The 27954-nt window shown below is 45.8% G+C and overlaps 2 protein-coding genes and 1 non-coding gene across 3 annotated transcripts in view; 2 read left to right on the top strand and 1 right to left on the bottom strand.

Annotated features, from left to right (window-relative positions):
* LOC137302345 (zona pellucida sperm-binding protein 3-like) overlaps positions 1-27954 on the top strand; it is a 1023493-nt gene that overhangs the window by 642219 nt on the left and 353320 nt on the right. The window lies entirely within an intron of this gene.
* Positions 239-26729, bottom strand: LOC137301955 (probable G-protein coupled receptor 139). Its single transcript, XM_067971674.1, has 3 exons — positions 26618-26729; positions 2540-2656; positions 239-1140 (listed from the first exon to the last, which is right to left on the bottom strand). The coding sequence occupies exons 1-3, from the start codon at positions 26727-26729 to the stop codon at positions 239-241; spliced, it is 1131 nt and encodes a 376-aa protein (XP_067827775.1).
* On the top strand, positions 22747-22818 carry trnad-guc (transfer RNA aspartic acid (anticodon GUC)). The gene has a single exon. It is a non-coding gene; the product is annotated as a tRNA-Asp (tRNA).

Below are 27954 nucleotides of genomic sequence, written 5' to 3'. Positions count from 1 at the left end.
GAGGACGTGTTTAAAAAATGATCTGAATACAGGAACATGTTTTGAGAAAAGTTTTGTTCATTTTATGTCGGGTGCTGTTAAATTGAACTTTGATCTAACTTTGGACAACAAATGAGTTCAAAGGAGATATCGTTGGCCCTGATGCTGAGTCCCTTTGGTAAATTGAGGTGATAATTGTGATCTGGAATTGAGTTGTGATGTTGGGAAGTCAGTTCCCGCTTCACTTCAACCGTTTTCCTCATTTGACCAATTTACCAATTAGTGTAAACGGATATTTAATCGCATTGAGCAGCTCCTCTCTGAACTTACTCTGGGTCACTGTGTAAATGGCCGTGTTCGTGCAGGAACTCAGAAGCTGAAGCATAATTCCCGCTTGTTCGAAGTTTGCAAAAGGGTTATAGAAAGATCGGTGGTTAAAGATGCCTGAAATTCGATAATATAAAAAATATACGACCGTTGTCATCCAGAGCAGGATAAAACTGCCGGATATGGCAAAAAGTAAAACGATGGACCTTCTGCGGTTCTTCATCTCAGTGTCCTTGTTATTCTCACCATTGCTGAGGTCCCGGAGGCTCCTTCGGGCCCGACTGGCCACTAAAATGCGTCTGACGGTGAGAGCGTTAAACAATAAAATCAAACAGAATGGAAGCAACGGGGTTAACAGCTGTTCAATCCAAGAAAATGCGATCCATGTGGGTAGAATATAAAACTGTGATGATACAAGGCAACCCCACGGTATATTGTTAACAGTATGGTAATGAATATACACAAAGGGCCGGGGAATGTTCTTTAAACCGAACAGCGGGCTCAAAGTCACGATAATCACAAGTGAAGTTTTCTCGATGCAATATTTTGTTTTCAGCTTCTGACAACTAATGGCTACAAAACGATCAAAGGTAAAAGCGACCGTTAACCAAACAGAACTGTCTGTGGCAGTCGGAGCCAGGAAGAGAATGAATCTGCAAACAGGAGTGTAGAGCAGGAAAGTGTCCCCCCAATAAAGATGAGCAATCCGATATAAGATCACATTACAGACAATCACCAGGAGATCCGCCGTCGCCATGGCCACCAGGTAGCGAGTGATACATTTGGAGAGACCGCACTTTCCACGGGACAGGATCACAATCGCCAGCAAGTTCACTGAGAGAAAGAGAGAGACAGAAACAGTGAAATCACCAACCGGGCTGATCAATGAGCTCTCAGTTTAACCGATGTACATGGGCTATGATTGTGTTTATTTATTGGTTTTTCCCCTTGGCTTCTGCCTCCTGTTCCGAAGGAGCAGCTCATTCTGGGAGGTTCCTTTCGGGTGACGGTGGCCCCGGGATCCCTCACCCGACAGCTGAGTCCTCACTTGTGATCCTTGAGATTAAGTTTATTTTGTCGATTCCGACACTGGGAGGTCCGCGGGGCAGGACGTCACCAACTATGAAAGTGAAAGGCGACAAGACGAGTTAAATCAGGAAATACAGACAAGGTGACTCTGGATTTGGTTTAAATCGTAATGCGGGGGAGAAACCTAATGATTTGACCCACACAATACCAGAGACTTTGATTTTAGAAAATACATTGAAAACACGAGCCTGGTATTGAGTTGCTGCCCGTCATCTTTCAGTAATTAATTAGATGAGGTTTCCAGTGGAGTATTGTGAATGGATCATGACACAATATGTCAAGGAATTTAATTCTGTAACGTGCTCCAGTTATAACCAGGTCCAGTCTTTATATCTCAGCACAAGGCGTGAGAAAAACAAAGGACAGTCGGATCCTCGGAATAAGAGATCGATCCCAGGAGCCGCGCGGGAAAAGAACAAATCACCGCCAACTCTCACTCATGGTCTCCAACTAATCCCCCTCCCGAACCAGTGTCAAGACTGGTTTCCCCACTCTCCACAATAACACACATGGACTGAAGTATACAGTCATCGTCATTCAACTAGTCCAAACAATACTTTAAACATCAAATACATCAAAAGTCCTGTGAAGCCATTTTGCTGAAATATAATTATGATCTGAGAGGAACATTTGACGGGAACACAAGATTGTACCTTCGAGTGAGGAGGACAGTTTCTGTCACATCTTTTATTTATCTCATGCGTATTCCGTTTGTTCCCTGTCCTTCTATCCTGAAGACACTGACTCATGCCGGGATACACAGCCACAATCTGCTCTCCGGAACCCCAGGCGATCGGTCCTCGGGAAACACGACAATCTCACCCGGTCCTTCCTCACCCGATCTCCACAACAGGCGCGCTTTCCACCAGGAGGCAGTGGATTACACTCAGGACTGTGCGCCCTGCCTGTTTTACCCCTGCCTGGCCAGGGAGCACCAAGGACACATTTAGACCCCAGACTCGACAGTTCAGCACAGAGCGAGGGTGAGTTACTCGGTGCATTGACCAATGGGACAAGGATGGAAGTTTTAACTGTATCACAAAACGGTGAAGAATAACATTCTACATTTACCAGGCTCAGAGCACAAACAGCAATACAGTTAAACATTCTGTTACTTACACCGTACGTGCTGATAATGACTTACCAGGCACCCCAATTGCTGCCAGAACAGGGTAATAAACGAATTCTATCTCCGTAAATCGCGACAAACGCATTTCTGTGTGGAGACGATGTCTTTCGGTGCTGTAAAGAGGTATGCGAACTGCGATAGTCAGGTAACGAAGTTAAAACAGCGAGATACTTATAGTGTAAATAAACCCCGAATGGGACAATTAGATCGCATCCCGACTGACATCACATATTACTTACAGACTCCTGAACAAATAAGTTTTGGTCCCATCTGACCTTTGACTATCACAATCATTAAGGTGACAGAACATTACACATCGACCAGCTGAGTAACCTTTTGGAACAATGAATTGTACAATGAAAGAGTCACAATTTCTAAGTTTAATAAATTACATGAAGATTGAAACCACAAGCACACAGTGTAAGAAATATCGAAACCCAGTTCACCAATGTGTCATTTTTACTTGAATCTTCTGTACTCCCATTCCCAGGCCAGTCCTGCTTTTCCCTCTCTCGCCCTACTCTGTAATTTAGCACAGTCCGTGTCACCTTGTTTCACTCATTCCCCCTCTTTCTGTCTCTCTCAATGCCCAGGCCTCTCTCCCTCACACACACTCCTTTTACTTGACTCCCAAATTTCTCTGTCTGTTAATCTACCTCTTTTATTCCCTCTTTCTCTGGAACTCCATTTTCTTCCTGATTTCCTCTCTTTCTGGCTAACGTTAGTTAACTCAAAATGATTTTTGAGACTGAGATTGATAGATTTTTATTTGATGAAGATATCAAGGGATATGGATCAAAGGCGGGTATTCTGCGGCGACTGACTCACCTCCTGACTCCCCAAAGCCTTTCCACCATCAACAAGGCACTAGTCAGGAGTGTGAAGAAATACTCGCCACTTGCGTGGATGAGAGCAGCTCCAACAACACTCAAGAAACTCGACACCATCCAGGACAAAACAGCCCGCTTGATTGGCACCTCATCCACCTTAAACATTCACTCTCTCCACCACCGGCGCACCGTGGCTGCAGTGTGTACCATCCACAGGAAGCAATGCAGCAACTCGCCAAAGCTTCTTCGTAAGGACCTCCCAAAACCTCGACCTCTACCACCAGAAGGAAAAGGGCAGCAGGTACACGGGAACAACACCACCTGCACAGTCCCTTTCAATTCACACACCATCCTGACTTGGAAGTACATCGCTGTTCCTTCATCATCGCTGGGTCAAAATCCTGGAACTCCCCATCTAACAGCACTGTGGGAGTACCTTCACCATACAGACTGCAGCGGTTCAAGAACGGAAGCTCACCACCACCTTCTCAAGGGCAATTAGGGATGAGCAATACCTGCTGGCCTTGCCAGCAATGCCCACATCCCATGAAAGAATTTTAAAAATCGTCCAAATAACCTCTGGTCTGTCTCTCCCTATGTTTGAGTCACTCTATGTTTATATGTATGCGTGTGTGTCTGTTTCTTTGTGTAGGTGTGTCTTTCTGTGTGTGTGTATGTGTCTGTCGATGCATGCGTGTGTCTCACATTTTCTATGTTTTCCTGAATGCGTCTGTTTCTCCTTCTTTCTCTCTCTCACTCTCTCCCGCGCTCCCCACATAATTTTACTCTGGACATAATCGAACAAAGAGATGAAAAAGTGGTCGGGAAGTCTTCTTTCAACAGTGGCCCGTGGAAAATTAAACAAACTGTCATCAAACAATCGTTCAAAAAGAATCAGTAAAACATGAAGCATCTGTGGTGAATGTACGGTAACACCCAGCATCGATTCCTCGTTAGTATAGTGGTGAGTATCCCCGCCTGTCACGTGGGAGACAGGGGTTCAATTTCCCGACGAGGAGGTTATTGCTGCTTTAGAAGTTTCACTTTCATTTATCTGCAATATTGGATGTTGAAAATACAATGATAAACTGACTCGGCCTTTCCCACTTCCACAATTTGATTTCACAGCGATTTTAAAATCTGCTCTCCGCCTCACTCTTCAGCTCGCTGTGAGAACCACAATGATAGGCAAGAAATAAAATGCAGAATTGTGCTGTGGACAGACCGGGTCTGAGTCACCAGCCCGAAACAGGGAGAGACCGATCGAGAGAGAGACAGACAGACAGAAAGAAAAAAGATGGCGATACAGAGAGAGACAGGTCTCGGAACAGGCGCAGATGAGAAAACCGACTCGGAAGATCTCACATACAGCAATGAAAAGGATGCATGTTTCAGTGAATCTGTTTTAACGACTTCTTTGATGACAGTTTATTTAATTTTCCACGCGCCACTGCTGAAAGAAGACTTACTTTCTATCTCTTTGTTAGTCAAGGTCCAGAGAAAAATTATGTGGGGAACAGGGAAAAAGTGACAGAAAGAAAGAAAGAGAGAGACACCCAGAAACGGGTAGAAAAAGTGAGACACACGCAGACATATTCACACATACACAAACACACACATTCATAGCTACATACACACGCACACAAAGACACACCGGCATGTACACACAAACATACACCCTCCAATAACCTGAAAGTAACACAGGATGACTTGCCAAACAGCAGAAGCAGCATGTTATAGACAGAGCTAAGCGATCCCACAACCAACGGATCTTCTGCAGTCCTGCCACACCCAGTTGTGAATGTTGGTGGTCAATTAAACAACTAACGGGAGGAGGCTCTGTGAACATCCCCATCCTCAATGATGGTAAAGCCCAGCACGTGAGTGCAAAAGACAAGGCTGAGCTGTGAGCAACCATCTTCAGCCAGAAGTGTCGGGTGGATGATCCATCTCGGCCTCCTCCCGATATCCCCACCATCACAGAAGCAAGTCTTACATCGAGGTGAAAAATGACGCACAGAGCAGATTTTAAAACCGCTGGAATATCAGTTCATTTAAATTGAGGAAAGTGGGAATCTCCGAGTCAGTTTTACACTGCACTTTCCACATCCAATATTGGAGATAAAAGCTTTTGAAGGCGGCGAAAGTTTAACCTCCTCGTCGGGGAATTGAACCCCGGTCTCCCACGTAACAGGCGGGGACACTCACCAAAAATGTTTCATGTGTCAGTGAATTTCTTTTAACTGTTTATTTGATCACAGTTTGTTTAATTTTCCACGGGCCACCGTTGAAAGAACCTTTAACATTTCCATCTCTTTGTTAGACAACGAACAACTGACTCTGTCTTTCTTTCGTTCTTTCTTTCTCTTTTATCGCCTTCGTCCGTGGTTTAATTCCCCGACGGGGAGGAAGCATTTGTAAGACGCCAACTTTAATTTTATGTCTTCGCCAAGCTTCTTCCTAAAAAAAACTACAGAGAAAAATAAACAGCTGATTGTTGCTTTCAGAATATTATTGAACGGAGACGGTTTGGGGACTGGATGCAGAGCAATTGTGATTTTAACTAACTAGTGATTGAGGTGATAGTTTGGAAATCCATTCGTTTACCCCGCGCAGGTTCGAATCTGGTAGATTTCAGATCCTGTCTTTTTTCATCCCCTTTCATCTCTGCGTTTCAAAATTCAACAAGTTTCTTGTAGAATTAATAATTCTGAAGTGAATTAAAATTCCACAGCATTGAACACCTCGAGTTTTATGCTCATTTTAATTGACCTGCAAGATTTCACGAAATCTACGACAGAAAAAGAACAAAAATCAGCCAAATCATCGATCGTCTGTCTCTGTATTTCTGAGTCACTCTATGTGTCGATGTATGTGTGTCTGTTTCTGTGTGTGTCTGTTTCTTTGTGTCTGTGTCTGTCTGTCTGTGTATGTGCCTCACATTTTCTATCTTTTCCCGAATGGGTCTCTGTCTCTTTCTCTCTCTCACTCTCTCCCGCGCTACCCACGTAATTTTACTGTGGACATGATCAACAGGAGATGGAAAAGTGGTCGGTAATTCTTCTTTCAACAGTGATCCGTGGAAAGTTAAACAAAATGTCATCAAATCAATAGTTCAAACAGATTCACTGAAACGTGAAGCATCTGCTTCTAATATCTCCTTCTGTGGCTCGGTGTCAAATTTTGTTTAAAAAAGCTCCTGTGAAGCCCCTTGGGACGTTTTGCTACGTTAAATGTGCGATATAAATGGACGTTGTATTAGTCGTTGTTGTTGTTGAAACTGATTAAAGTTTCTCTGTCACCCAGTGTCCATGTCAGTGTTTCTGTCAGTCTGCAGCAGAAAGTTATCGGTTGATCAATGGCGATTACAACAATTATTCATCTTTCACAGAGTTTCATTAATTTCCTGTAATTAATGTAATCAGGTTCTTGTCGCTGCAACCTCAAACTTTAACTCGGTGAATGAATGGTTTAGTTTGTAACAAGTCGTGTTACCTGCGCAAAGCAACCGCACAGGAGTTCCAAATCCACCCTCTCGCCACCATAAGATCATAAGACCATAAGAGATAGGAGCAGGAGTCGGCCATTTGGCCCTTCGAGCCTGCTCCACCATTTAATGAGATCATGGCTGATCTGATTTTTACCTCAACTCCACTTTTCCGCCTTTTCCCCATATCCTTTGACTCCCTCGCCACTCGGCAATCACATTAACTGAACTTTACTCTGGCCCAGTGTCACCGCGCTGAAATCACGTCTTTCTCTGGCAGATGATTTTAACATCAGGGTTGCTGGTTTACGAGTGAAAAGTGATCCCGCTTCACTCTAGGGGCATTGGACAAATGTGTAGATGCCGTGTAGTCGGTGCTGGGACCACTGCTTTTCTTGATATATATTCATGACTTGGACTGGGGTGTTCAGGGCACAATTTCAAAATTTGCAGATGACACAAAAGCTGGAAGGGTAGTAACCAGTGAGGAGGATAGTGACAGACTTGAAGAGGATATAGACAGGCTGGTGGCATGGGCGGACACGTGGCAAATGAAATTTAACACAGAAAAATGTGAATTGATTCACTTCGGTTGGAAGAACGAGGAGAGGCAATAAAACCAGACGGCACAACTCTAAAAGAGGTACAGGAACAGAGAGATCTGGGGGTATATGTGCACAAATCGTTAAAGGTGACAAGGCAGGTTGAGAAAGCCGATAAAAAAGCATATGGGTTCCTGGGCTTTATAAATAGAGGCAGTAGAGTAAAAAATTATGGAAGTCATGATGAAAGTTTGTAAAACACTGGTTTGGCCACAACTGGAATATTGTGTCCAGTTCTGGGCACCGCACTTTAGGAAAGATCTGATGGCCTTAGAGAGGGTGCAGAGGAGATTTACAAGAATGATTCCAGGGATGAGGGACTTTCGCTACGTGGACAGACTGGAGAAGCTGGGGTTGTTCTCCTTGGAACAGAGACGGTTGTGAGGAGATTTGATCGAGGTATTCAAAATCATGAATGGTTCAGACAGAGTCGATAGAGAGAAACTGTTCCCATTGGTGGAAGGGTCAAGAACCAGAGGACATAGATTTAAGGTGATTGGCAAAAGAACCAAAGGTGAAATGAGGAAAAACTTTTTTACACAGCGAGTGGTTAGGATCTGGAATGCACTGCCCGAGGGGGTGGTGGAGGCAGATTCAATCATGGCCTTCAAAAGGGAACTGGATAAGTACTTGAAAGGAAAAGAATTGCAGGGATACCTGAATAGGGCGGGTGAGTGTGACCAGCTGGATTGCTGTTGCATGGAGCCGGCGGGGACTCGATGGGCCGAATGGCCTCCTTCCGTGCTGTTGCCTTTCTATGATTCTAGGATTCAAATGGGCCAAGTAAAGGATCAGGACAGATAACACCGAGAACAATTCAAAAAGAAGCACAAGTTGATGAAACCAGCACTGGTGAAAATGCTGGGTGGATATTAAAAGGATGGGCCGTGGGAGGGGCTGGACCGCTCTTCTGACACAATTTGAGGCGCTGCTTATTGCTGTGGTTTGGGTCATAGAGCTACAACTGAGGTGTGGCGCCGTGATCGTATAGTGGTTAGTATTCTGCGTTGTGGCTGCAGCAACCTCGGTTCGAATCCGAGTCACGGCATAACTTTCACGCCTCTTTTATCCTCTGTCACACACACTCATAAAATGCAGCAATATATCAATCTTCAATGTATACAAGAAATATTTTTTGTTGGTGGCGAAAACCTATCCATTCCATCAAATCCCAGCACTCTCACATGCCTGTACTTGATGTTCCACAGTTCAAACCCACCTCTTCTCCCAGCTGTTTCTTCCTTCCACAGTCAATGGGCCGCCTTTACTTTCCTCCTTCCATTTCATGGACACTTTCCTGCTCCATTGCCGACTCTAACATTCACTTTCACGATCTCACGCCTTTAAGTTTGTTCTGCTCTGACCGCTGTTTCTATTGGGCACATGTCCCATTCACACCAATGTTCATTTGTGCCTTGAAACCAGTCGATACATTTCGATCTGCGTGACCGCTCGACAGACAAACACGACGAAAGCAGTGCTGGTCTCTGGAAAGACAGCCGCCCGATTGTTCACAAAATTTACTTGGGGAATCTTGTGGTCCAGGGGATGGTAAGTGAAGAACTGGTTTTTGTTTTGATGCTTGTTGGCTCTTTCCTCTCAGCAGTTGAGTTGAGTGAGTGACGGGCAGCGGGACAGAGCTGCGAATGGTGGTTGGAAAAAAAAGGAGCGATTGCAGGCCATGAGCGGAAGGCCTTTCAAATTCTCGTGGTGCAGGACGCTGTGTGCGGAAACGGCAGATTTTAAAGCGCGAGTGTAGGAAAGAAAAGTTGTGCTTGAAGCTGCGCCCTTGAGGCAAGTTGCAGGTTGTCAGGAAAACTGCGATAGTGAAAACTCAAAAATAAACCCAGAAACTGCTGGCAACACTCAGCAGGTCAGGTAGTATCTGTGGGGAGATACTCAAGTATTTATCCAATTCTCCTTTTAAAGTTACGATTGAATCGAGCTCCACCATCCTTTAAGGCAGTGCGTTCCAGATCATAACAATTCGCTGTGTCAAGAATCTCCTTATTTCCCTTCTCGTTCTTTTGCCAATTATCTTAAATCTGCGTCCGTTGGTTGCCGACCCTCCCGCCAGTGGGTGAAGTTTCTCCTTATTTACTCGATCAAAACCCCTCTTAATTTTGAACACGTGGATTACTTCTACCCTTAACCTTCATTGCTCGAAGCAGAACAATCCCAGGTTCTCGAGTCTCTCCACACAACTAAACCCCATCCCTGGTATAATTCTGGGAAATCTCCTCTCCAAGACCTTGGCCTCCTTAATAAATTATAGTGCCCAGAATTGGACACAATACTTCAGATGAGGCCTGAACAATGATTTATAAACGTTTAACATAACTTCCTTGCTTTTGTGCTCTATTTCTCTATTATTAAGCCAAGGAACCGGATGCTGTTTTAACGGTTTCACCAACTTGTGCTGCCACATTCAAAGATGTTGATGAAAATTACCAGTAACACATTGGGTGAGATCTAATAACAGAGCACAGGCCGGGATGGCGGACAGAGACAGAGACACGTGTTGTGATCTGTAACTTTTTATAAACACTTCAGTTTATTTCACTCCGTGTCCAACACCGTGCGATCTCCCCTGGTGTGTCAGCTTTCAGTGTTTATACAGAGTGTAATGTATTGAATTGTCTCTTGGATCACACGGGGTGGTAGACGGGTGTCTGGTTGCGGAGGGTTCGGGGGGTGAGCTCTGATTCCCGCCCTCTTCTGGATTGAAAGGAGAAAAGAATGAATGAGAGAGAGAAGCGATGTGGGAGAAGGGATGATGGAAGAATTTGTCCATGAACCTGATAAAATGGCCCAAAAACAAGATAATATTAAGATATTATCAGCAGAACATTAATACAAGCTGTAAAACAAAAGCAAAATACTGCAGATGCTGGAAATCTGAAGTAAAAACAGAAAATGCTGGAAATACTCAGCAGGTCAGACAGCATCTGTGCAGAGAGTTCTGATGAAAGGTCATTGACCTGAAAGGATGTTTCTCTCTCCACAGATGCTGCCTGACCTGCTGAGTGTTTCCCGCATTTTCTGTTTTTATTATAAATATAACCTGAGCTCTGTCGATCGTTTGTTGGTCGATTCACTGATAAAGCTGGGAATTGAGGGGAAGCTGGTTCATGGCGAACCCCAGCTCTGAATCCCCCCGGCAGAGAGTTCAAGGAATGTTTAATATAAATGAGATTCACCGACAGTCTCAGAAAATCTCTCCTTGGTGGTCGGTCTCATTCTCCCGAAGTGAGGAATGAGCGGGAGGGGCAATTCCACCCGGGGTTATATTTTATTACAAGAGGATGACCCAAAGTGCAATTTGATGTGGGGCCGAAATAGCTCAGTTGGGAGAGCGTTAGACTGAAGATCGAAAGGTCCCGGGTTTCGGCAGTTTTTGATAATGTTGTTTCTTCTTCTTTGGGCCGATTCTCGAACATTTATTTACACTGACATTTTTACCCGACACTGAACGGTTGGGGATGGAATAGAGAGACATCAAGGATGTCTGTATTTAGCTTTTATTTCTCTGTCTCCAACTGCCTTTCTCTCTGGTTTTTGTCTCTCTCGGTGCCCGATGAACATTTGATTTGATGCATTTGTCCTAAACTGATGCCTTTTCCACATCTCAGGGCGGTCAGACACGCTCTGTCTGTCTGTTGCTGCTTGTGACCATTAACGGGAACAGGCCGCGAGTTAAACATTTATCAGCAAACCGCCAGAGAGATAACACAGCGGGAATAAAACACATTGCCTCACATTGTTAGACACCGAGTGACACAGATTGTAATGTGTGTCAGTGAACAGACCCGGAAAACAGAGTCCGAGAAAGGAAAGAAATAGAGAGATAGAAAAGAGTGATAAAAAGAAAGAAAACCCTTTCTCCACCCCAACAACAAGAACAACTTGCATTTATATCGCGCCTTTAACGGAGTAAAACGTCCCAAGACGCTTCACAGGAGCGATTATCAAACAAAATGTGACACGGAGCCACATAAGGAGATATTGGGACAGGTGAGGTAGGTTTTAAGTGTCTTAGGGGAGGAGAGAGAGGTAGAGAGGCGGGGAGGTTTATGGAGGGAGATCCAGAGCTTTGGGCCCAGTCGGTTGAAGGCACGGCCGCCAATGGTGGAGCGATGAAAATCGTGGATGCGCAAGAGGCCTGAATTGGAGGAGCTCAGAGATCTCGGAGGGTTGTAGGGGTGGAGGAGGTTACAGAGATAGGGAGGGCGAGGTCATGGAGGGATTTGAACACGAGGATGAGAATTTAAAATTTGAGATGTTGGTGGACTGGGAACCAATGTAGGTCAGTGAGCAGAGGGGTTCTCCTCCTGAACGGTGGTTTGAATGTTTGGGGGGCGGGGCTGTGATAAATATCTCGATTTAATATTATGATGCCACTTTTCTACTACCCCGAATTATTACAATGCTGACCTGGAACAATCTTGAACATACCGCAAAACAAGACATTAAGATCAATGGTCACTTTAGCAAGGAGTTTAAAAGATTCTTCTAAGGAGGAGAAGGCTCAAGAAATGGACTGTGACCATTTCATGACGGCCTATTTATTTGTGTCCAGGGAGAGGGATGAGACACATGAAATGTTTCACACATTTCAAATCTCCGCGGTCAGACTGGCGATTGTTTATTGATCAGGAAGATGGCTGGTAATAATCTGAGACCCAGTGAAGAGGTGAGAACAGAGCAGCAGGGAATGATCCCAGAACAATAGGAGCCAGCAGCTCACCGTCTGGTCCCTGTGTCAGGGACAATACACAACACCTCAGCTCCAGACCAGGAACAGAGAGCTGCTGTTAACGTGGCCCAGCCCTCGCTAACTGCTGGAACTGTGGGATGGAAATCAGACTTTGGGTCTCGGAGGCTGCTTTAGGGGCTCAGTGGCTAATCGAAAGAATAATTTCTAATAAAGAGCAGGGCTCTGCTCCATCACAGACTGATACTGTACAGTACATGGCAGAGTAAAGCTCCCTCGACACTGTGTCATCAAACACTCCGGGGGCAGGTGCATCAAGGGTTAGATCAAGATTAAATCTCCCTCTACACTGTCACAGAGGATGTCATTTGTGACTTTGACAAGGGCCGTTTCAGTACTGTGGCAGGAGTGGAAACCTGATTGGAGGGATTCAAACATGGTGTTGTGGGAAAGATGGACATGGATTTGGGAGGTGACAAGACTTTGGAGAGGAAAGGGAGGTGGGAGATGGGGTGGTAGTTTACAAGGACACAGGGGTCAAGGGTGGGTCTTTTGAGAAGGAGGGTGATGACGGCAGATTTGATGGGGAGGGGGACAGTACCTGAGGAGAGGAGACCATTAACAATGTCAGCTAACATGGGGCCAGGAAGGGAGGTTGTGTGGTCAGCAGATTGTTGGGAATAGGGTCGAGGGAGCAGGAGGTGGGTCTCATGGTCAAGATGAGCTCAGAGAGGGCATGAGGGGAGATAGGAGAGAAACTTGGTGAGCTCGGGGAAGGGAGGGGAGCGGCAGAGGCAGCTGAATGGATGGTCTCAATCTCAGTGACAAAGAAGTCCATGAGCTCCTCGAACTTTTTGTTGGAGGTGAGGGTGGAGGAGTGATGGGAGAGGGGTTTAAGAAGACGGTTTGTAGTGGAGAAGAGAAGTCGGGAGTTATCTTTACATTCCAGGATGATCCTGGAATAGTGAGCGGTTTTGTCAGAGGAGACAGGACCCGATCTTGCTTTATGTGGTCCAGCCAGATCTGGCGATGAATGGCCAAAGCAGTTGTCCACCATAAACTTTCAAAGCTGTGTCCCTTGGACTTAAGGAAGCAGAAATGAGGGCAGACCCAGGTGGATTGACCAGGGTGAGGGAGAGTGATGGCTTTAATGGGTACAAGGGCGTCAAAGGTGGAGGTGAGGGTGTGATTGAGCAAATCAGTAGCTGCAGAAATGTCGTGGTGAATGGAGGGCCAAAGTCCAGAGAGTTGGGAATTTGAAAGTGCCGTTGTAAGTGACCTGGGGGAGGGTTTTTTCCAGGGATGAACACAGAAGGAAGTGGGTTAGTCCCACTCCCCGGCTCTTTCCCCACAGCCCTGCAATTTATTACACGTCAACTATTTATCCAATTCCCTTTTGAAAGTTACTATTGAACCTGCTTCCACCTCCCTTTCAGGCAGTGCATTCCAGATCATAACAACTCGCTGTGTAAAAAAATCTCTCCAAATCCCCCAATGATTTCTTTCAATTTATCTGAAATCTGTGTCCTCTGGTTATTAACCATTCCATCACTGGAAACAATTTCTCTTTACACACTCTGTCAAAACCTTTCAAAATTGTGAATACCTCCTTTGAATCGTCCGTTAACTTTCCGGTTGTTGTCTCAGTGCCCTTCCTGCTGGTGTTTTATTTTAGTTCCCATGTGGTCTAGCGGTTAGGATTCTTGGTTTTCACCCACGGCTTCGATTCCCGGTGTGGGAATAGTCAACTTTTAGTTTCAGCCTCCCAATTTGCCTGCAGTCCAGGCTGTGGCTGCTGCTTTCTCTCTCACTTCTGTGTCAGTCCCACAATCACACTGAGAAATGAGGCAAACCACGGCTCTTCAGGCGACAGTGCACCAAAAGCTGAAGGGAAGCAAGCAACAATGTCACGAGAGGTTGGGCAGCAGCTCATGGCCAAGTGTTTGACTACAGTCCTTTTATTATTTACTGTAAAGCCCGAGTCTGAGTGAAACACACACAGAACAATCTGGAAACACTCAGTGAGTCGGGCCCCATCTGCGCAGAGAACGGACCAATTAACTGAGAGTCTCAATGAGACGAGGAACGAGACACGGCCCCCTGTGAGAAACAAGGAACTTGCATTTGTTTTGCACCTTTCACATCCTCAGGACATCCCAACGCACTTCTCTCGAAGATCAGTCACTATCGTTTTTAAGAGAAGGTAGCAGACAAGTTGTGTACAGCAAGATCCCACAAACAGTGATGAGATATTGAGCCGATCTCCTGTTTGTTGGGTGCTGATGGTCGAGGGAAGAATGTTGGCCAGGACACTGGGAGAACTCCCTGCTCTTCACAAATTGCCACGGGATCTTTTTCACCTCGGAGCAGAAAGAAGGGACCCCCATTAAACACCTCATTCAAAGGACAGCACCTCTCACGATGCAGCTCCCTCTCAGCACGACACAGTCAGTCTGGATCATGTGTCCCAGTCCTGGAACTGGAGCTGGAACCCACACCCTTCTCAACACCAGCATGACTCTCTGGTGTTACTCTCACCCCCGGCTAGTCATGAACCAGACTGTGCCACTCCCAGAGTAACTGATGACCACAGCCTCAGCCCTGGGTCCCGGTCTGCACCATAACCGCAGCCTGTTACCGCTCATAGAAAGTGGCGTGGGATTCCTGAGTTCATTCTATGATGTGCATTGGGGGAGGGGGACCAGCTGGATTGATCTTGCATAGAGCCGGTAAGGACTCGATGTGCCAAATGGCCTCCTTCCATGCTGTGACCTTTCTATGATTCTCTAATTCCATGTGGGTGGAGAGGGTTACAAGGAAGTGATCAGAGATGGCCTTATCCATGATTGACACGATCAGGAGAAGAGAGACCACGTGAGATGGCAAGGTCGAGGGGGTGGCCATGAATATGGGTCGGGGAGTTTCTATGCAGGGAGAGATTAAGGGAGGATAAAGTATCACATAATAGACTTGTTAGCAAAATTGAAGCCCATGGGATTAAACGGACAATGGCAGCATGGATACAAAATTGGCTAAGGGGCAGAAAACAGAAAGTAGTGGTGAACGGTTGTTTTTCAGACTGGAGGCAAGTATACAGTGGTGTCCCCCGGGGCTCGGTATTAGGACCACTGCTCTTTTTGATATATATTAATGACCGGGACTTGGGAGTACAGGGTATAATTTCAAAGTTTGCAGATGACACGAAACTCAGAAATGTAATAAACAATGTTGAGGATGGTAACAGACTTCAGGAGGACATGGACAGACTGGTGAAATGGGCAGATGAAATTTAATGCAGAGAATTGTGAATTGATACATTTTGGTAGGAAGAATGAGGAGAGGCAATTTAAACGAAATGGCACAATTTTAAAGGGAGTGCAGGAATAGAGAGACCTGGGGGTGCAGTTACACAAATCTTGGAAGGTGGCAGGACAAGTTGAGAAGGCAGTTAAAAAAGCAAATGGGGCCCTTTGCTTTATTAATTGAGGCATTGAATACAAAAGCAAGGAATTGATGAAAAACCTTTATAAAACACTGGTGAGGCCTCAGCTGAAGTATTGTTTTTAATTCTGGGCACGAAACATGAAGAAGGATGTCAAGGCCTTAGAGAGGGTGCAGAGGAGATTTATTAGAATGGTACCAGGGATGAGGGACTTCAGTTATGTGGAGAGACTGATTGAAGTTCCATCTGAACTGCCCCATCAAACACTCCCAGGACAGGTACAGCACGGGTAATATGCAGAAAGAAGCTCCCTCCACACTGTCAAATCAAACACTCCCAGGGCAGGTACAACACGGGTGAGATACACAGTAATGCTTCCTCTACTCTGTGCAGTTTATATCTCGCCTCAGATTTCAGACAAAAGGCTGGTTTCCTGGACACTCTGCTGGTGTCTCTCTGTCTCTCTGTACCCAGTTGCACCGCTCTCTACCTCCCTCTGCTGGTGTCTCTCTGTATCTCTGTACTCAGTTACACCGCTCTCTACCTCCCTCTGCTGGTGTCTCTCTGTATCTCTGTACCCAGTTGCACCGCTCTCTACCTCCCTCTGCTGGTGTCTCTCTGTATCTCTGTACTCAGTTACACCGCTCTCTACCTCCATCTGCTGGTGTGTCTCTGTATCTCTGTACTCAGTTACACCGCTCTCTACCTCCCTCTGCTGGTGTCTCTCTTTATCTCTGTACTCAGTTACACCGCTCTCTACCTCCCTCTGCTGGTGTCTCTCTGTATCTCTGTACTCAGTTACACCGCTCTCTACCTCCCTCTGCTGGTGTGTCTCTGTATCTCTGTACTCAGTTACACCGCTCTCTACCTCCCTCTGCTGGTGTCTCTCTGTATCTCTGTACTCAGTTACACCGCTCTCTACCTCCCTCTGCTGGTGTCTCTCTGTATCTCTCTACTCAGTTACACCGCTCTCTACCTCCCTCTGCTGGTGTGTCTCTGTATCTCTGTACTCAGTTACACCGCTCTCTACCTCCATCTGCTGGTGTGTCTCTGTATCTCTGTACTCAGTTACACCGCTCTCTACCTCCCTCTGCTGGTGTCTCTCTTTATCTCTGTACTCAGTTACACCGCTCTCTACCTCCCTCTGCTGGTGTCTCTCTGTATCTCTGTACTCAGTTACACCGCTCTCTACCTCCCTCTGCTGGTGTCTCTCTGTATCTCTGTACTCAGTTACACCGCTCTCTACCTCCCTCTGCTGGTGTCTCTCTGTATCTCTGTACTCAGTTACACCGCTCTCTACCTCCCTCTGCTGGTATCTCTCTGTATCTCTGTACTCAGTTACACCGCTCTCTACCTCCCTCTGCTGGTGTCTCTCTGTATCTCTGTACTCAGTTACACCGCTCTCTACCTCCCTCTGCTGGTGTCTCTCTGTATCTCTGTACTCAGTTACACCGCTCTCTACCTCCCTCTGCTGGTGTCTCTCTGTATCTCTGTACTCAGTTACACCGCTCTCTACCTCCCTCTGCTGGTGTCTCTCTGTATCTCTGTACTCAGTTACACCGCTCTCTACCTCCCTCTGCTGGTGTCTCTCTGTATCTCTGTACTCAGTTACACCGCTCTCTACCTCCCTCTGCTGGTGTCTCTCTTTATCTCTGTACTCAGTTACACCGCTCTCTACCTCCCTCTGCTGGTGTCTCTCTGTATCTCTGTACTCAGTTACACCGCTCTCTACCTCCCTCTGCTGGTGTCTCTCTGTATCTCTGTACTCAGTTACACCGCTCTCTACCTCCCTCTGCTGGTGTCTCTCTTTATCTCTGTACTCAGTTACACCGCTCTCTACCTCCCTCTGCTGGTGTCTCTCTGTATCTCTGTACTCAGTTACACCGCTCTCTACCTCCCTCTGCTGGTGTCTCTCTGTATCTCTGTACTCAGTTACGCCGCTCTCTACCTCCGTCTGCTGGTGTCTCTCTGTATCTCTGTACTCAGTAACACCGCTCTCTACCTCCCTCTGCTGGTGTCTCTCTGTATCTCTGTACTCAGTTACACCGCTCAGTCTGTCCCCGCAGCTCCTTCGGGAGTTTAATGATTTTGAAATTAAGTCTTTTTCCTCTGTGACTTGTGAAGTTTTGATCAGTGAAATGTTTGAGAAAGAGATGGAATGAGAGCTTTAAGTGTGGGACAGAAGTTGTTTAACGGAGAAGGCACACGATGCCTTAAATTGAGCAGTGGTTTCCCGAGTGCAGCGGTTATCATGTTTACATCACTCATGAAAGGTCTCTGATTCAATCCCGGGCGGGACCATTATTTGGGAAATTGCTCCGCGTGAATCTCCAGGATAAGTTTCTTCTCCTGTGAAAAGCGGGCGATAATTGATTTTTCCTGTTAAATTTGGCAACCGCTGCACCGCATTCCTTTCAGGGAGAAGGGATGATGGAAGAAAGTGCCCATGAACCTGATTAAATGAGGCCAAACACAAGATAATATTAAGATGTCATCAGCAGAACATTAACATAACCTGAGCTCCGGGATCTGACCGGGTCCCATTCCCCCAGAGTGAGGAATGAGCGGGAGGGGAAATTCCACCCGGTTTATATTTTTGTCCAAGGTGATGTCACAAAGTCCAATTTCCAGTGGAGTCGAAATAGTTGAGTTTGGAGAGCGTGAGATTGAAGATCTGAAGGTCTCTGGGTTTGGTTCTGTGTTCGGTGATTTTTGTTGCTCTGTTCTCGTTCTTTGAGTCGATTCTCGCATTTATTTCACTGAAATTTTAACCGGCACAGAAAGGTTGGGGAAGAAATAGACAGGCATCAAGAATGGGAAATATTGATAGTGTCTTTATTGAGCTTTTATTTCTCTTTTCTCTTCTGCCTTTTTCTCTGGAATTTCTCTCTCTCGGTGCCGGGAGACCATTTGATTTGAGGCATTTGTCCTGAACTGATGTCTTTTCCACATCTCGGGGCGGTCAGACCCGCTCTGTCTGTTACTACTTGTGACCATTGACGGGAACAGGCCGCGAGTTAAACGTTTATCAGCAAACCGACAGAGAGAAAACACAACGGGAATCAAACTCATTGGGCATGATTTTATCGGGGAGGGGGGTCACGGGGGTCATGAGGTCATGGGTGGGTCAGTCATCGGGGGCATCGGCGAGTCAGTCATCGGGGGTCGGGGGTCATCGCGGGGGTCGGAGATCATGGGGTTCGGAGCTCGTGCAGGGGTGTCGGTGATTTGGAGGGGGTCGGCCGATCGCCTGTGTGGGATCACGGCCGGTTGGCTTGTTGGGCCAGGGGGAAGCACTCCTGCTCCTCCGGGCCCACAAGCTGTGCGATAAAGGCATTTACCTGCTGTTTCGGGCCTTCTCGCCTCCTCTCATGTGGTGTGAAGGAGAAGGCCCAGGAATCCCGGCCCCCAAGAGTTTAAAATAAAAAAGCTGTAAAAATGGAAGCCCACATGCTAGCGACATAAACACTCACACACAGACATATACACACAAACATACACACACCAATAACATGAAAGTAACACAGGACGACTTGACAAACAGTGGAAGCAGCACGCTGCAGATAGAGCGAAGCGATCCCACAAACAACGGATCAGATCAAAGCTCTGCAGTCCTGCCACACCCATTTGTGAATGATGGTGGATAATTAAACAACTAATGGGAAGAGGCTCTATGAACATCCCCATCCTCAATGATGGTAAAGCCCAGCACGTGAGTGCAAAGTTTCAGAAACCGTCTTCAGCCAGAAGTGCCGAGTGGATGATCCATCTCGGCCTCCTCCCAAAATCCCCAACATCACAGAAACCAGTCGAACATCGAGGTGAAGAGTGAAGCTGAGAGCAGATTTTAAAACCGCTGGAATATCAGTGAAATTAAATTGGCGAAAGTGGGAAACTCCGAGTCAGTTTTACACTGTATATTCCGCATCCAATATTGGAGATAAAAGCTTTGGAAGGCGGCGAAAGTTTAAACCCCCCGCAGGGGAACTAAATCCCGGTCTCCCGCGTGACAGGCGGGGACACTCACCACTATACTAACGAGGAACTGTTACATTGATCTTGCACTCATCCCAGATGGCGTTAGACATGCTTCACGTATCAGTGCATTACTTTTAACTATTTATTTGATGACAGTTTGTTTCATTTTCCACTTGCCACTGTTGAAAGAACCTTTTACATTTCCATCTCTTTGTGAGACAACGACAACTGACTCTGTCTTTCTTTCGTTCTTTCTTTCTCTCTTATCGTGGTGAGTTGCCCAGCCTTCGTCCGGGGTTCAATACCCCGACTGGGAGGTAGCATTTTAGAGACGCTAACTTTTAATTTTATGTCTTCGCCGAGCTTCTTCCTAAACAAAAACTACAGAGCAAAAAAACAGGTGATTGTCACTTTCAGAATATTATTGTACGGAGATTATTTGAGGACTGGATGCAGAGCAATTGTGATTTTTACTAACTGGTGTGTTAGGTGACAGATTCGAAATTCATTCATTTCCCCCGCGCAGGTTCAAATCTGACAGACTTCAGATCCCGTCATTCATCAACCTGTTTCATCTCTGCGTTTCAAAATTCAACAAGTTTCTTGTAGAATTAATAATTCTTAAGTGAATTAAAATTCCACAGCATTGAGGACCTCGAGTTTTATGCTCATTTTAATTGATCTGCAAGATTTCACGAAATCTACGACAGAAATGGAACAAAAATCAGCCAAATTATCCATATTCTGACTCTCAGTATTTCTGAGTCAATCCATGTGTATGTGTGTCTGTGTCTGTCTGTCTGTCTGTGTATGTGCCTCATATTTTCTATATTTTCCTGAGAAGATCTGTCTCTTTCTGTCTCACTCTCTCCCGCGTTATCCACATCATGATCCAACATGAGATGGAAAAGTGGTCGGTAATTCTTCTTTCAACAGTGGTCCGTGGAAAGTTAAACAAACTGTCATCAAATGAACAGTTCAAACAGATTAACTGAAACGTGAAGCATCTGTGGTGAATATACGGCAAATGTCTGCACGAATTCCTCGTTAGTATCGTGGTGAGTCTCCCCGCCTGTCACGCGGGAGACCGGGGTTCAATTCCCCGACGAGGAGGTTATTGCTGCTTTCGAAGCTTCACTTTCATTTATCTGCAATATTGGATGTTGAAAATACAATGAAAAACTGACTCGGCCTTTCCCACTTCCACAAATTGATTTCACAGCGATTTAAAAAATCTGCTCTCTGCCTCACGCTTCAGCTCGATGTGAGAACCACAATGATGGGCAAGAAATGAAACGCAGAATCGCGCTGTCACCAGCCCGAAACAGAGAGAGACAGGTCTCGGAACAGGCGCAGACATGAAAGATCTCACACACAGCAATGAAAAGGATGCATGTTTCAGTGAATCTATTTTAACGACTTCTTTGATGACAATTTGATTAACTTTCCACATGCCACTGTTGAAAGAAGACTTACTTTCTATCTCTTTGTTAGTCAAGGTCCAGAGAAAAATTATTTGGGGAGCAGGTTAAAAGTGACAGATAGAAAGAAAGAGAGGGACACTCAGAAACGCATATAACAAGTGAGACAGACAGTCATATTCACACATACACAAACACACACATTCCGAGCTACATAAACACTCGCACACAGACATATACACACACCAATAACCTGAAAGTAACACAGGACTACTTGACAAACAGTGGAAGCAGCATGCTGTAGACAGAGCTAAACGATCCCACAAACAACGGATCAGATCAAAGCTCTGCAGTCCTGCCACACCCATTTGTGAATGATGGTGGATAATTAAACAACTAATGGGAAGAGGCTCTATGAACATCCCCATCCTCAATGATGGTAAAGCCCAGCGTGTGAGTGCAAAGTTTTAGAAACCGTCTTCAGCCAGAAGTGCCGAGTGGATGATCCATCTCGGCCTCCTCCCGAAATCCCCAACATCACAGAAACCAGTCGAACATCGAGGTGAAGAGTGAAGCTGAGAGCAGATTTTAAAACCGCTGGAATATCAGTGAAATTAAATCGGGGAAAGTGGGAAACTCCGAGTCAGTTTTACACTGCATATTCCGCATCGAATATTCGAGATAAATGAGAGAAAAAGCTTTAAAAGGCGGCAGAAGTTTAATCTCCCCGTCGGGGAATTGAACCCCGGTCTCTTGCGTGACAGGCGGGGATACTCACCACTATACTAACGAGTAACTGCTGCACTAACTGTGCACTCATCCCAGATGGTGTTAGACATGCTTCATGTATCAGTGCATTTCTTTTAACTATTTATTTGATGACAGTTTGTTTCATTTTCCACGGGCCACTCTTGAAAGAACCATTTACATTTCCATCTCTTTGTTAGACAACGACAACTGACTCTGTCTTTCTTTCGTTCTTTCTTTCTCTCTTATCGTGGTGAGTTGCCCCACCTTAGTCCGGGGTTTAATACCCCGACTGGGAGGGAGCAGTTTTCAGACGCTAACTTTTAATTTTATGTCTTCACCGACCTTCTTCCGAAACAAAAACTACAGAGCAAAAAAACAGGTGATTGTCACTTTCAGAATATTATTGTACGGAGACTATTTGAGGACTGGATGCAGAGCAATTGTGATTTTTACTAACTGGTGGGTTAGGTGACCCATTCGAAATTCATTCATTTCCCCCGCGCAGGTTCAAATCTGACAGACTTCAGATCCCGTCATTCATCAACCTGTTTCATCTCTGCGTTTCAAAATTCAACAAGTTTCTTGTAGAATTAATAATTCTTAAGGGAATTAAAATTCCACAGCATTGAACACCTCGAGTTTTATGCTCATTTTAATTGATCTGCAAGATTTCACGAAATCTACGACAGAAATGGAACAAAAATCAGCCAAATTATCCATATTCTGACTCTCAGTATTTCTGAGTCAATCCATGTGTATGTGTCTGTCTGTCTGTGTATGTGCCTCATATTTTCTATATTTTCCTGAGAAGATCTGTCTCACTCTCTCTCGCGTTACCCACATCATGATCCAACATGAGATGGAAAAGTGGTCGGTAATTCTTCTTTCAACAGTGGTCCGTGGAAAGTTAAACAAACTGTCATCAAATGAACAGTTCAAACAGATTCACTGAAACGTGAAGCATCTGTGGTGAATATACGGCAAATGTCTGCACGAATTCCTCGTTAGTATAGTGGTGAGTATCCCCGCCTGTCACGCGGGAGACCGGGGTTCAATTCCCCGACGAGGAGGTTATTGCTGCTTTCGAAGCTTCACTTTCATTTATCTGCAATATTGGATGTTGAAAATACAATGAAAAACTGACTCGGCCTTTCCCACTTCCACAAATTGATTTCACAGCGATTTAAAAAATCTGCCCCCTGCCTCACGCTTCAGCTCGATGTGAGAACCACAATGATGGGCAAGAAATGAAACGCAGAATCGCGCTGTCACCAGCCCGAAACAGAGAGAGACAGGTCTCGGAACAGGCGCAGACATGAAAGATCTCACATCCAGCAATGAAAAGGATGCATGTTTCAGTGAATCTATTTTAACGACTTCTTTGATGACAATTTGATTAACTTTCCACATGCCACTGTTGAAAGAAGACTTACTTTCTATCTCTTTGTTAGTCAAGGTCCAGAGAAAAATTATTTGGGGAGCAGGTTAAAAGTGACAGATAGAAAGAAAGAGAGGGACACTCAGAAACGCATATAACAAGTGAGACAGACATAGTCATATTCACACATACACAAACACACACATTCCGAGCTACATAAACACTCGCACACAGACATATACACACACCAATAACCTGAAAGTAACACAGGACTACTTGACAAACAGTGGAAGCAGCATGCTGTAGACAGAGCTAAACGATCCCACAAACAACGGATCAGATCAAAGCTCTGCAGTCCTGCCACACCCATTTGTGAATGATGGTGGATAATTAAACAACTAATGGGAAGAGGCTCTATGAACATCTCCATCCTCAATGATGGTAAAGCCCAGCGTGTGAGTGCAAAGTTTTAGAAACCGTCTTCAGCCAGAAGTGCCGAGTGGATGATCCATCTCGGCCTCCTCCCGAAATCCCCAACATCACAGAAACCAGTCGAACATCGAGGTGAAGAGTGAAGCTGAGAGCAGATTTTAAAACCGCTGGAATATCAGTGAAATTAAATCGGGGAAAGTGGGAAACTCCGAGTCAGTTTTACACTGTATATTCCGCATCCAATATTGGAGATAAATGAGAGAAAAAGCTTTTCAAGGCGGCGAAAGTTTAATCTCCCCGTCGGGGAATTGAACCCCGGTATCTCGAGTAAGAGGCGGGGACACTCACCACTATACTAACGAGGAACTGATGCACTAACTGTGCACTCATCCCAGATGGTGTTAGACATGCTTCATGTATCAGTGCATTTCTTTTAACTATTTATTTGATGACAGTTTGTTTCATTTTCCACGGGCCACTCTTGAAAGAACCATTTACATTTCCATCTCTTTGTTAGACAACGACAACTGACTCTGTCTTTCTTTCTTTCCTTCTTTCTCTCTTATCGTGATGAGTTGCCCCACCTTAGTCCGGGGTTTGATTCCCCGACTGGGAGGGAGCAGTTTTCAGACGCCAACTTTTAATTTTATGTCTTCGCCGAGCTTCTTCCTAAAAATAAACTACAGAGCAAAAAAACAGGTGATTGTCACTTTCAGAATATTATTGTACGGAGACTATTTGAGGACTGGATGCAGAGCAATTGTGATTTTTGCTGACTGGTGATTAAGGTGACAGATTCGAAATTCATTCATTTCCCCCGCGCAGGTTCAAATCTGACAGACTTCAGATCCCGTCATTCATCAACCCGTTTCATCTCTGCGTTTCAAAATTCAACAAGTTCCTTGTCGAATTAATAATTCTTAAGTGAATTGAAATTCCACGATGTTGAACATCGCGAGTTTTATGCTCATTTTAATTGATCTGCAAGATTTCACGAAATCTACGACAGAAATCGAACAAAAATCAGCCAAATTATCCATGTTCTGTATCTCTGTATTTCTGAGTCACTCCATGTGTATGTGTGTCTGTTTCTGTGTGTCTGTGTCTGTTTGTCTGTGTATGTGCCTCATCGTTTCTATGTTTTCCTGCGTAGGTCTCTGTCTCTTTCTCTCTGAACAGAGTGAGACAGAAAACTGCTCACTATTCCAGGATCATCCTGGAATCCAAAGATATCCCCTGTATCTCTTCTCGACCACAAACCGTCTTCTTGCACCCCCTGCCTCTTCCACCCTCACCAAAAAAATTGCGAGGAGCTCCTGGACTATTCTGTCACAAAGATTGAGACCATCCGTTCAGCTGCCGCTCCGGTGGAAAGCTCTCCACTGGATCGGCATACCGAGCGCAAAAGAAGATGGTAGTGGTTGTTGGAGGCCAATCATCTCAGCCCCAGGACATTGCTGCTGGAGTTCCTCAGGGCAGTGTCTTTGGCCCAACCATCTTCAGCTGCTTCATCAATGACCTTCCTTCCATCATAAGGTCAGAAATGGGGATCTTTGCTGACGATTGTGCAGTGTTCAGTTCCATTCGCAACCCCACAGATAAGATGCAGTCAGTGCCCACATGCAGCAAGACCTGGACAACATCCAGGCTTGGGCTGATAAGTGGCAAGTAACATTCACGCCAGACAATTGCCAGGCAATGACAATCTCCAACACGAGAGAGTCTAACCACCTCCCCTTGACATCCGATGGCATTACCATCGCCGAATCCCCCACCATCAACATCCTGGGGGTCACCATTGACCAGAAACTTAACTGGACCAGCCATATAAATACTGTGGCTACAAGAGTAGGCCAGAAGCTGGGTATTCTGTGGTGAGTGACCCACCTCTGGACTCCCCAAAGCCTTTCCACCATCTGCGAGGTACAAGTAAGGAGTGTGATGGAATACTCTCCACTTGCCTGGATGAGTGCAGCTCCAACAACATTCAAGAAGCTCGACACCATCCAGGACAAAGTAGCCCACTTGATTGGCATCCCATCCACCACCCGAAACATTCACTCCCTTCACCACCGGCGCACCGTGGCTGCAGTGTGTACCATCCACAGGATGCACTGCAGCAACTCGCCAAGGCTTCTTCGACAGCACCTCCCAAACCCGCAACCTCTAACAGCTAGAAGGACAAGGGCAGCAGGCGCATGGGAACAACACCATCTGCACGTTCCCCTCCAATTCACACACCATCCCGACTTGGAAAAAAAATCACCCTTCCTTCAGCGTTGCTCAGTCAAAATCCTGGAACTCCCTACCTAACAGCACATTGGGAAAACCTTCACCACACGGACTGCAACGGTTCAAGAAGGCCGCTCACCACCACCTTCTCAAGGGCAATTAGGGATGGGCAATAAATGGTGGCCTTGCCAGCGACGCCCACATCCCATGAACGATTAAAAAAATACAATAATGGCGCGGGTGGGATACAAAACCATGGGTGCAGAGCACAGTGGATTAGCAGCCCGTTCCCGTAACCACTCGGCCACCTTGTCGCATGAACAGTGCAAAGAAAGCCCTTTTATTTTGTAAAAGCAAAAGTCTTGGACTGAAAGGTCAGAGTAAGAAAGCCGCTTTTCAATCACCAGTTCCCAGATTCTGAGGGCAGCAGAGGTGACATGGTAGTGTGGCTGAGCGGTCGAAGGCGCTGGATTTAGGTCCCAGTTTCTGTCGGGGCGTGGGGTCGAATCCCACCGCTGCTACAATTTGAGGTGCTGGTTGTTTCGGCCTCATCGCTCAGAATCCTTCTTTTCGATTGCTGTTGTTCGGGCACAACTGCCACACCTGATGTCCCTCGTCGTGATCGTTTTGTGGTTAATACTCTGCGTTGTGGTCGCAGTCACCTCCGTGCGAATCCGAGTCTCCACAGAGTGTCATTTACCGATTTTCTCCTTTGCCACAAATGCTGAGAGAATGCAGCAAGAAATCAATCTTTAGCACAAGAAATAATATTATTTTGGTGAAACCTTTTAATTCCGTCAAATCCCAGCACTCTCACATGCCTGTACTTGATGTTCCACAGTTCAAACCCGCCTCTTCTCCCAGCTTTTTCTTCCTTCCACAGTCAATGGGCCGCCTTGACTTTCCTCCTTCGATTTCATGGACACTTTCCTGCTCCATTGCCGACTCTAACATTCACTTTCGCGATCGCACGCCTTTCAGTTTGTTCTGCTCCGACCGCTGTTTCTATTGGGCACATGTCCCATTCACACCAATGTTCATTTGTGCCTTGAAACCAATCGATACATTTCGATCTGCGTGATCGCTCGACAGACAAACACAACGAAAGCAGGGCTGGTCTCTGGAAAGACAGCCGCCCGAATGTTCACGGAATTTACTGGGGAATCTTGTGATCCAGGGGATGGTAACTGAAGAACTGGTTTTTGTTTTGATGCTTGTTGGCTCTTTTCTCTCAGCAGTTGAGGTGCGTGAGTGACGGGCAGCGCTACAGAGCTGCGAATGGCGGTTGAAAGGTGCACATTTGGCAAGTTGGGGCGGTGCAGTAAGATCGGAAATGTTCCGCCTTGATCTTAATAGTTCTGTTGAAACCTGCGATTGAATCGAGTAGAGGATAAATGTAAAGAGCGCCTGTGGGGAAAAAGGAGCGATTACAGGCCATGAGCGGAAGGTCTTTCAAATTCTCGTGGCGCAGGACGCTGTGTGCGGAAACGGCAGATTTTAAAGCGCGTGTGTCGGAAAGTAAAGTGCGATCTTGTGTGTGAGAAGAGCACAAGAAAGTTGTGCTTGAAGCTGCGCCCTTGAGGCAAGTTGCAGGTTGTCAGGAAAACTGCTATCGTGAAAGCTCAAAAATAAACCCAGAAACTGCTGGCAACACTCAGCAGGTCAGGTAGTATCTGTGGGGAGATACTCGCTTTACCGGGGGCCTCATTGTGCACTTTGATTAATACTAAAGACCTGTACAAGATGGACGGGTTGCACCTCAACAAGGCTGGGACCAATGTCCTCGTAGGGATTTTACCCTTGACTTATCAGCGAGCGATACCGGCCTTTACTGGGCCTCAGCTATTTACAATGTATATGAGTGTAAAAAGATCTCTGACGCCAGCTGTGAGGAGGACACAAAGTGTCTGCAAAGGGATACAGACAGGTTACGTGAGTGGACAAGGTGGCAGGTGGAGTATAATGTGGGGAAATGTGAGGTTATTCACTTTGATGGGAAGAATAGAAAAACAAAATGTTTTAAAATGGTGAGCAACTATTGAATATTCATGTTCAGAGAGACTTGGGTGTCCTGGTGCAAGAAACACAGAAAGTTAACATGTTGGTACAGCAAGCAATTAGGAAGGCAAATGGCCTGTTGGCCTTTATTGCAAGGGGGCTGGAA

Source organism: Heptranchias perlo, chromosome 35 (assembly GCF_035084215.1).
Source record: "Heptranchias perlo isolate sHepPer1 chromosome 35, sHepPer1.hap1, whole genome shotgun sequence".
Classification (NCBI taxonomy): Eukaryota; Metazoa; Chordata; class Chondrichthyes; order Hexanchiformes; family Hexanchidae; genus Heptranchias; species Heptranchias perlo.
Note: the sequence above shows the minus strand (reverse complement) of the source record. Positions and strands in the feature narration are given on the sequence as shown.